Source organism: Myotis lucifugus, unplaced genomic scaffold, assembly GCF_000147115.1.
Source record: "Myotis lucifugus unplaced genomic scaffold, Myoluc2.0 scaffold_121, whole genome shotgun sequence".
Classification (NCBI taxonomy): Eukaryota; Metazoa; Chordata; class Mammalia; order Chiroptera; family Vespertilionidae; genus Myotis; species Myotis lucifugus.
The window spans coordinates 546,429-557,321 of NW_005871169.1; the positions used below are offsets into that span (position 1 = coordinate 546,429).

General features: G+C 34.1%; 1 protein-coding gene across 1 annotated transcript in view; it reads right to left on the reverse strand.

The window, feature by feature from the left end:
* Positions 1-10,893, reverse strand: part of MALRD1 (MAM and LDL receptor class A domain containing 1) — a 496,818-nt gene that overhangs the window by 149,829 nt on the left and 336,096 nt on the right. Inside the window, exons 22-23 of the mRNA XM_023758060.1 lie at positions 8,521-8,649; positions 1,762-1,923 (exon numbers count right to left, since the gene is read on the reverse strand). Coding sequence (XP_023613828.1) covers positions 1,762-1,923; positions 8,521-8,649 — 291 coding nt within the window. The remainder of the gene's footprint in view (positions 1-1,761; positions 1,924-8,520; positions 8,650-10,893) is intronic.

Sequence of the window (10,893 nt, forward strand, 5' to 3'; positions counted from 1 at the left end):
TTAACTTTTGCTTGGACAGCCCATGTTTTGTTCTATTAGGCCATCAATTGATTGGATGAGGACCACCCATATTATGGAGGACAATCTGCTTGAAGTTTACTGATTTAAATGTTAATCTCAGGACATATAGATAGTCAATAGACATATGGAAAGATGCTCAACATCACTAATCATCAGAGAAATGCAAATTAAAACCACAATGAGATATCACCTCACACCTGTCAGAATGGCTATCAACAATAAATCAACAAACAACAAGTGATGGTGAAGATGTGGAGAAAAGAGAACAATTATACACTGTTGGGGGAAAGTAGATTGGTGCAGCCACTATGGAAAACAGTATAGAGGTTACTAAAAAAATTAAAAATGGCACTGCTGATCCCCCAGTGATTCCGCTTTTGGAGATATATATATATATATCAAAAGAAACCCAAAACACTAATTCAAAAGAATAGATGAACCCCTATCCTATGTTCATTGCAGTGTTATTTACAATAGCCAAGCTATGGAAGCAATCCAAGTGCCCATCAATAGATGAGTGGATAAAAAGCTGAGTTACATACATACAATGGAATATTACTCCGCCATAAGAAAGACCAAAATCTTACCATTTGCAACAGCATGGATGATCCTAGAGGGTATTATGCTAAGTGAAATATTATGCTAAGTCAGTCAGAGAAAAACAAATACCATATGTAGAATCTGGAGAAAAATCTAAACAAATAAACAAAACAGAAACTGAATCAGAAATACAGAGAACAGACTGATGGTTGCCAGATGGGAGAGGAGTTGAGGGACTGGGTGAAAAAGATGAGGCGTTTGAGAAGTACATATTGATAGTTACAAAATAGCTATAGGGACACAAAGTACAGCATAGAAAATTTCAATAATGCAGTAATGATTATATACGTTGCCAATTTGGTGTTGGAAATATCAGGGGGAACACATTGTGTTGTACACATGAAACTAAATCAACATAATATTGAATGTAAAAAAAAATGTTAACCTTGTCCAATAGCATCCTCTAAATTGCTACATAAAATTAACTATCACAAATTTCCCATGTTATTTTTTATTTCTAAGAAAACTTATCTATAAAAAAAGTTATTTTTTTTATCCCTAGGGAAAGTTAATTCCTAAAAGAAGAAAAGTGCTGAGTAGGCAAGACTTCAGGCTCAAAGTAAATACGGTTACTAGCCTGCTTATACTCTGACTCTACTAACTGTAAAACCATTAAAGGTTACATTTACCTAAAATCACAGGACACAAAGTAAAGTCTGTCAAGACTTTGTAGATGCTCATTCCTCCACCACCAACTTACCTTTACAGCTCTGTCCTGGAACTTCAGAGGGAGTAGAGTAAAATTGGTGGCCAGCTACTGGCCATTGTGTATTGTGAGAACTCTTATCATTGCTAATTGTAAACCTTTGCCGATTGCATGCATCAATCTGATTGTCCCCTACTTGTCACTGCTCTGATTGTTGATTTAAGGGACACGTTTAGGGTAGAGGGAAAACATTCTGTGACTCTCTTAAAATATAAGTCATGGATTTCCTTGTTGTAGCAATGTCAGTTCTGAGTCTATTCAGTAATTCAGGGGTTAAACAGAAAGTCCTAACTTTCTTTTCATAATCCCTATTGCTTTCTAACCCCCACCCCACCACCTGCAGACATAACAGACATACTTCATCATTCAATCAAATAGATAAAGCAGGTTTCCAGGAGTTGATTACTTGGCCTGTGTATCTCTAGTAGGGTTACCTGGTGTATGATCAGAGTCTGCACTCGGTGCTTCATCAGGAATTCTGTTGCCAATGGCCCAGTCCAAGTCATCTTCAGAGTCTTGAGTAAGACTGCAGGCTGTGGTCCAATTTCCGGAAGTTGTTTCAAAATTACAGCTTCCTGTTGTGGTTGTGTACTGGCCTAAGGAAACAAATTGTAATGAAATGTTCTGAAAATCCATATTGCACTTGATACTTTACTACATTAGTGATGATTTTAATTAGCATCTGTATATTCAAATTCTTTATAAATAAACGTATAGAACCAGGACATTTGCACCCATTGACAATATCAGTTGTAACCAGCTTTTTTAGCCCAGGGTCTAGAAGCAGTGCATGAATATTGTCATTTATCCATTAAGAAGCCACATGGATTGACTAATAATACTGATAGATGGTAAAACTGTCTACACATAAACAATGAACATAACATTATAATACCTATCGAATCAAATAAATCAACAGCTTCAGTTGTCTGGATATTAATGTCATTGCTCTGTGTACTGTGGTGTTTGAACAGCATAGACTGCTAGAGAGGCAAACTCATTTACAAAAAGAAAGGTGCCTTTGGGTGAAACAGTAAACTGTGTGGACACACACCCTTTTGTCATATGATACAATCACCCGTGTACAACATTTCAGAACTAGTCAGTAAATAGTGAAAGATGTTCTCTACTAAAAGTGTTGATTGATAACTCATTAAAAATTAAGTTATTCACAATATAAGTTACTAGATGATAACTGTGTTGTGATAATAACTAGTTGAGATAATAACTAGTCATCTGAAAAGTGCCATCATAACACCCTGATAGCTGCTTTCATTTTTCATTTTCTTTCTTTGCATAGCAGTTATTGTATTTGAGCATTCACTGTAAAAACTGTGTTGTACAGGCAGAATGAATATTGGGTGATTGAATCAGTAGGAATCAACTGAGATTGTCATTGACTTTTCCTGTCCTTTTTTTTTCCTGTTGTTTTTTTTTATAGAAAGATGAAGTTTACATTATTTTTAACATTTTATCAAGTAGTTTCTTGTTTATAAGTTTTTCTTAACATCAAACTAATACTAGCATATAGAAACTTCATCAGAAGAAAAACTTGCTGTTAAAATGGACACCAAATATATAGCAAAAATAGCTTTCATATTTTTATAGAAAACTTTTTGGATCTCTGAGAGAATTTTCATAAAGTATCAGCATTTCACTTCTCAGGCATGATTGTATTTTATCTCCAAAAGTAAACTCACTTTAAATTATGTACATTTTTTCATTCATTCTACATAATTTATAATTAATTGATTTTTATGTGTTCCTTTATTGGCCCTGTATATCTTTATGCTTTTTTGTACCAAACCCATGTCATAGATAGGTTTATATTATGCAAACAATGTGGATAAAAGTGAGAGATTCAGTTCTCCAGGTATTTAACCAGCACAACTGCAAAAATGAAGAATCTATCAATGTACGTACAAGACAGCCATTGTGGTTCTTCAGAATAATGTCACATCCAGGCTCTGTACTGTTGTATTTCTGTGTAACTGACTCCCCAACACATAGGCCTGACAATAAACATCCTACATCCTTTTCCATTCTCTGTGACCACTCTGTCCTTCTAGCTCCAATTTATTTAATGTATGATCTTTATCTTTGACTCTAAGAATATGTATGCAATCAGGATCAATTCTCTTATATTTCATTCTCTTTACCTCAAGTTTTGAAACTTTTCCTTTCTAGCTCTAATCTCAGTTTATGATCTCTACTCCTTAGCAACACTATTTTTAGCATTCCACAGCCTCATTTATTTCAAAGTTACACAATTTTTCCACATTCTCCAATCTCACCATAACTGGCAGACATAGTCACGGTGTCCCTCTTGATTTAAAAAATATGGATTTATTTACTTAAATTTCTCACTCTGTATATCTTCATTCATCCAGACCCGGGGCCCTTCACACTTGTATGCAGATGGCTTACAAATAAATCCATAGCCATGATGAAACGCAGGCGTTTATCTTCAAATGCTTTTTGAACATTTCACTTGGAATACGCAACCATTACCTCGAAACCAAACAAGCCTAAAACAAACTCATCATTCACTTCTCAAATTGGGTTCTTCTTTTTAAGATTAGTGACTAATTTCATAGAATGAATCTTCTGTCTTCCTAAAGATTCAAACTTTGAAGTTATCTTTGATTCTGCATTCTTCATTTTCATATCCAATCTATCACTAATACCTGTAGACTCTCCCTTTGTAAATGTATTTAATTAATTTCCTTCCTTACAATTCTATAGTCCCCATTCTAGTTCCATTGGTTCAACCACCTGATTTAATGGAGTATCTTTTTTTTAATGTAGCCTTCAATCTATCAACATTATAAATGCAAAACACATTAATCACCTTTAAGAATGTTCTTATGTGTTGTTTCTCTTGCTAAAAATATGCAAGTTTTCACATTGTCTGAAGATACTCTCCACAATCTCTAGCCTTGAATACAGTAACCTTTCTGCAACTCAAAGTGTATTTTAGGCTGAAATCTGTCTCATATTTAAAATTGCCTGCCAACCGAATTTTCAGAAAATTATCTCTTGAATAAAAACAGACTTTTTTCAACTTTTATGGTTAAAACTACTCACTTTTTAAAATGTTTTCTCTAGCATTTGGGTGCTCATTTTTCAGTCATCCCTTCCCTCTCTTGTTCAGGAGAGAACTGCAATTTTCTCCAGGTATAAACCTTCTTTCACTCAGGTATGTGTTTTATGGGTGAAACAGCCCCTTATCAGCTCCAGGGGTGACTGATGGTTTATCTCAGCAATTGTGATGCCATGTTCCTCTTTTTAGTTATTTTAGGCATCAATGTGAGATGCAATTCTAGACAATGAGACTTATTGGAGAAAAGGCACCTAGGAAAAGTTTTTCTTTAAAAAAATAAATCAAAAGAAGAAAATCTATTTGTCCTTTCTCAGGATATCATTGCAAAAATGAGGTACTCAGGGCGGCAGAATTTGATGGGGAGGAGCTGGCTTTACTGAATACCAAATAATTGTAACTCAAACAGACAGGAATTAATTTATCTCAATTAACAGTACGTTGGGAAGTTGTCAGTTTAAGGTTGGCATTGTGGTTCAGCCATGCCGTGTGTGCAGTGTGAAGCACGCATTTCCCACCTTTCAATGCTGTCACCTTGTCATCCCCATGCTCATGCATGGCTGCAAGACAACGGCTGTACTTCCATGGGTCACAAATATTCAAGCATTGAAGGACACAAAGAGAGGAAAGCGCTTTTTCTCTCTGAAAGAAACACCTTCCCAAAATTCCCATGTATATTCATTGGCCTCTGGTGGCTATAAGGAAGATTGGAGATGATGATATTTGCAGCTGGTCACAGTGCTTCCCCAAATAAAGTTGGAGTTCTGTTATTAAGCAATAAAAAGAAGTGAAAAGCAACAGGCAGGGACTACTGTCCATCTAAACTGCTTAAGGTTGGAATTTCTGTTACAAGTATCTTTATCTCCTCTTCTCCATTCCATCTAGCAAATCATACTCTTCCTTGAATGTCCAACATCTATACCATCTCTCCCTTTGAAGACCATGCCAGTTCTCGGGGCATGCGTGGGTTTTATGGCATTATAGTTGGTACCACTGATTTGGAAATTCATTACCTCTTTATTTTATATTGTCATCTTACCTGTTGTTTACTATTGTATTACTAAAACATTTCCATGTGATCAGTAATTTTTAGTGAACTACATCATGTATATTGAAGTGTTCCCTTACATATAATTATTGAATGATATGAAGACTTTGCAATGTTTCTTGATGAGGTATAGGTATCATCTGTATTTTCAAAATAGCTATTGCTTTAGATAAACTATTTTCTAAATTGTGTGTGATCTTTACCATGACCCCTTGAAGGATTCAAAGCATTATTAAGATTCTTTTAAGTAATTGGTATTTTCCCAGTGGAATAATATGGTTGTGTGGTCAGTGTACATATTGATCAGTTAACATATTTTTAAGAGATAGCACCATAATTATTTTTAATTCCTTACATCTACATATCTACCTTATTTTGCCATACCATAGTACATAATGCAGGAATATTAAATTGTTTATCCTCATGGTGAAATGGCATCTTTGCTGCATTGAGAAGGATATTTAAGAATCTGGGTAGATTGGAAAAGAGAATGTTTGTCTGTGTAAGAGCCAGGAGAGAAAGTGACCACCAGCAAGCTAGCTATCCCCAGCTGAGAACACAAGGTGCACGTGACACATGTTTTAGGTAATAATTTTCTTCCATGAAAGAAGAGAGCACATTTTTGGATTTAACTGTTGTGTTTTTTGTTTGTTTGTTTGTTTTTAGAATCGATATCACTTATTAGTAACCATACATTTTGCAACAGAAGGTAAAGATGCAAAAGAAAATTTTATTTTATGATACATCTTATGAGGAATAACTGCATTTATTTTCTGATAAGTATACAGGCCATGCATATAAGACATGATTGACAAATCTCCAGAGAATGTAAAAAAGATGATATGGAAAAAGCTAACATCATTAATTCTAGGATACTGAGCAGAGACATTCTTTACATTATTTCATTTAATTCTCAAAGCACTCAATAGGATGGATGTTATTATATATACTAAACAGATGAGAAAAGTGAATCACTGAGAATTTAAATAATTTTCCAACAAGTGAGGGTCAAAGTCAAAATGAAGACTCCAGTTTAATAAGCCAAAGGTCAACTCTTTCTTATATTTCTCCAAAGGTCATTTTAAAAATGTGCAATTTATTCCATTATGCACATAGATTATCTGACTTCAGGAATGTAGCCCTGATGATTTACATTGGAGAATATATCTAAAAGACCATCAATAGAAAATATTAATGAAGTCAATTTGCAGAACTAAGTCACTTGTATATTTTTGTATGCTGTGTAGTGTTGTTTGTGGATATGAACAAAGTGTATCAAGAGACTGTTAGAAAAGTGGCTATTTAATTTGTCAATATATTACTTTTATATTAATAAATTCAACTATTTCTTGAAGTTGTCCATCAAAGTTGTGGGTAACACTAACAGATATAAGTATGTAATTTACTTCAGTTTCAGAAAATCAAAACTGCCTGTGTGTGTTTTCACATCAATAACTGTGAGGGGCAAAAAAAAGCATATAAGGCAGTCTGAGAGGAAAAATGAGTGAAGCCAGAAGAACATGGGCAGCATTCACATTTGAAAACCCAAATTACCCATAACTCTCCCCAGCATTGTGTAAGCCTGTTTCTATATTGCACATACAGGTGTACACGCACACACACACACACACACACACACACGCTATTCTTCATTTGTACTCTCTGAATAAGCTGTGATAATCTTATTCTTGCTAGAACTTGTTACACTTTACAATTAAACAGGAAACCTCTCATTTACTAACAACTTCTTTAAAAAGAGAGAAAAAACACATTAGATTTAAATACAATTTTCTTCATAGTTTCCCCCCACACACAGTACAAAGTAAGTTTTTGAAGCCTAAAGTTTGTTCATTTTTATATATCTAATGTTCAGAAAGTTGTTCCTAGCCCATATTAAGAATAGGAATAAATGGAAGAATATACTTTTATATAAATATTTTAATGTACATACATCTTTAGATGAGAGGAAGATAATTTTACTATCGGCAGTAACTTTTCTATGTGCCTGTGACAGTCGTCCTTTCTCCACTGAATGTATGTATCTATGCCATCAAACTTCAATTATTTTTTCCTTTAGAACCTTTATAAATTTGACTTAGTTTTTAATGTTTTACTGTTGGTTACTAAATGTTCTATTTGTTATGTCTTGTGGGGAAAATGGTGATTTTACAAGTGTTTTAGAATTCCATTGAAATCAATTTCTTACAGTAAGTATAAAAAAATGTATTTTTGTCCCTGGCCAGTGTGGCTCAATTGGAGTGTTGTACCATATATCAAAAGATGGCAGGTTCACTTCCCAGTCAGGGCACATACCCAGGTTGCAGGTTTGATACCTGGTCTGATGCACTTAAAAGAAGTTAGAAATAACATTAGGAAGTATTATTTAATGTATTATAAATTTCATTTGAAAATACATATATTAAAGGAAATGTATAATTATTTTTAAATTAAGAATATAATGTGTAGTATTCACAGTATAGTTTAAACAATGCCAATTACTTTCACTTCCTTTTATACTTTGATTTAAAACTAAAATATGGATGAATGTTGAGGACATTATACTATGTGAAATGAGCCATTCACTAAAAACAAATTATGTATGATTCCTCTTATATGCGGTACCTAGAGTTGTCAAATGCATAAAAACAAAAAGTATAATGATGGTTGCTTGGAACTGGGATGTGAGGAGAATGGAGAGTTATTGTTTAATGGGTACTGAGATATACTTTTTCAAGATAAAAACTTTCTGGAGATGGCTGGTGGTGTTGGCTACACTCACAGTTCTACACAGTGACATGATGGGAAAGTTTCGTAACATGATTTGCTATAGATTTATTGCAGTTTTTAATATAGAAGTAAAAAGAACGAGAGAGGACTGCCATCTGGATATTTTCATAAAGAAGTTGAAAAAATGTTCTGGCTATTCTAAATCTACCGTAGTGCATGAAAAGAACATTTCTTCTCAGCAGTGCCAATAAGTTTCTCTACTAATAAAGTGAAAGTCTGTGCTGAGCTTGCAGCATTAGAACAGACAAATATACTTACCACAGTGAGCTTCATCAGACCTATCAGAGCAGTCTGGTTTATAGTCACAGACAAGATGGGATGCAATACACTTCTTGTTGTGGCACAAAAAATCAGTGGCTTCTGGGCAAATTTCAGAAGTCTCTCCCACTGGGGTAAAAACAAAGGTGTTATTTGTGATGATTTCATTACATTTGATTACTCATTTTAATCATTTTATAGATTTCACACCATTAAATAAGTTAGTGATTTTAATAGTTGTCCAAGGTAGATGTCTACACAACTTCCCCTCTCTCAGTCCTACCTCCATTGTTCAGCATGTTATATAGATGGTAATTTCAAAATATCCTTTAATTAGTCAAAGGCTGACCATTAGCTATTATACAAACCCAAACTTCTAATCAAGAGATTACAAATCTTTTGTTTTTTTGGTACCAACTTAGTTTTTAATTCTCATTTTTTGCAACTCTTCTCATAAGCACCTGCAACAGAAGGTTTCACAAATATGTCATTTGTTCCTTATTTTCCCATGTGTTCATATGCTGTTTCCTTTACCTACACTGACCATTCTCTCTTGCGCTTCTGCTGGTCTCCTCAACCTCAAGACTCAAGGAAACAACTCCTCTCTCTACCCTTGTCTTGCCTTTCTCTTTATCATCCAAGTTCCTGGTTGGACACCCCCTGTGTTATGCCACTGAAGACCCTTTTTATTCCTATATTAAATACTCAGCACCTCATATAAGAGCAGTTTACATGCCTGTCTGTCCTTTCAGACTCCAAGCCCCTTAGCAGGAGGAGATTTTGCTGTATTCTCTTGGATTTAACATGGCACCTACTACGTACTTTGTGCTTCATAAATGCTGGTTATAGTAATTGAAGGTATAATGGTTTCACCTAAAGGGAACTAAGAAAAGTGAATTGACAGGATTTTCAAAGCAAGTCACATAATTGAATGTCACTTGAACTAATATGAAGTCTAATGATAATTCTTCACAGCTTCAAAGTAATACACATTAAAGATATAAAACTATGCCTTTAGGAATCAAACCCAACAAACTTTAGTGCATGGTCCAACCAACTGAGCCACACCAGCCAGCTCCTGAACTCCATTCTTATAAAGGCTATAACCTTAGGTAAGCCATGTAATATTGATCTCTAAATGAAAACATTGATCATTAGTTTTTCATACAAAAGACTATATGCTTACATCTAGTGATGTCATCTATTTAGAATCTTTAATTATTCATCCTAGAAACATACAGTAAGCAATTGTCAGACACCCTGGTGGATATTATGATAGTTCTTACCTTCAAATAACTCATAATATGCTGATGAAAACTTATTATTAAAATGGTACATGTTGTGCTATAATTGAAGATATTTATGGCTTGCTGTCAGAGGACAATAAAAAGTAGCTCAAGTTTATACTTATGTGAATAAATATTTAATACATTTATTCAGTTGATGGACTTTAAAGTGCCTATCATCTCAGTCATTCAGCAAATTAATAAAATAGAACAGACCATCAACTGAGAGGAAGCAGTTCCTATATGAATTTCCTTTATTTCTTCCATTCTTCTTAGCTTCCTTATGAAGAAAATTTGACATTGAATATATGGAAGATTCAGATTTATTTGAAGGAAAAGAAAAATTTTTGATACTGAAAGGGAAATAGGCTCAAGAATAGATATTTTGGAAAAAGATTATGCACCTCAAATTTTCCTTCACAGATGAACTTATTTCGCTTGAGTACTCTCTTGTTCTAGAAACATCAGGGGCAAGTTTGAACATAAAAGGATATCTCAACACTGCAGAGGACTTAATATCACACAACAAGTATTTTCAAATGTTTAGAAAATAACAGTGTTTCATATTTTCTATTCACCATGAACACTTAAATCTGTCTTATGTTAGAAAAAATTGCTAGGTTTTAAGGTCAGTGCACATATCAGACAATTGATAGCAACACATCTGAAACTGTAACCTCAGTGATCTCAGTGACCACAAAGCTCAGTGTGTGTCACATTATCTGAAGCGTTACTGGAGGTACTGGACCATGTCAGTGTACAGCAAGAGTTTCGGGAAATATAAAAAATCCAATTCTGCTTGTGATACAGAGGCAAGGTGCCTGCTAAGTGGAAGATATCATAAAGATCAACTTTTCATGTTTTTAGACAAAAAAGGTGACTACAAACTGTGTCTATATTTGTCTGAAAGAAAATTATATATACAAACCTCTCTTTTCATGCATGAAACCCAGATTTTTAACTTTAAATTTTTATATCTGGACATAGTTTAAGTATTTAGTTTTCTTTGTGATTTTTCACATATTTTAAGGGCAACAGATTGCTCAACCCTAGGCTATATATATATATATATATATATATATATATA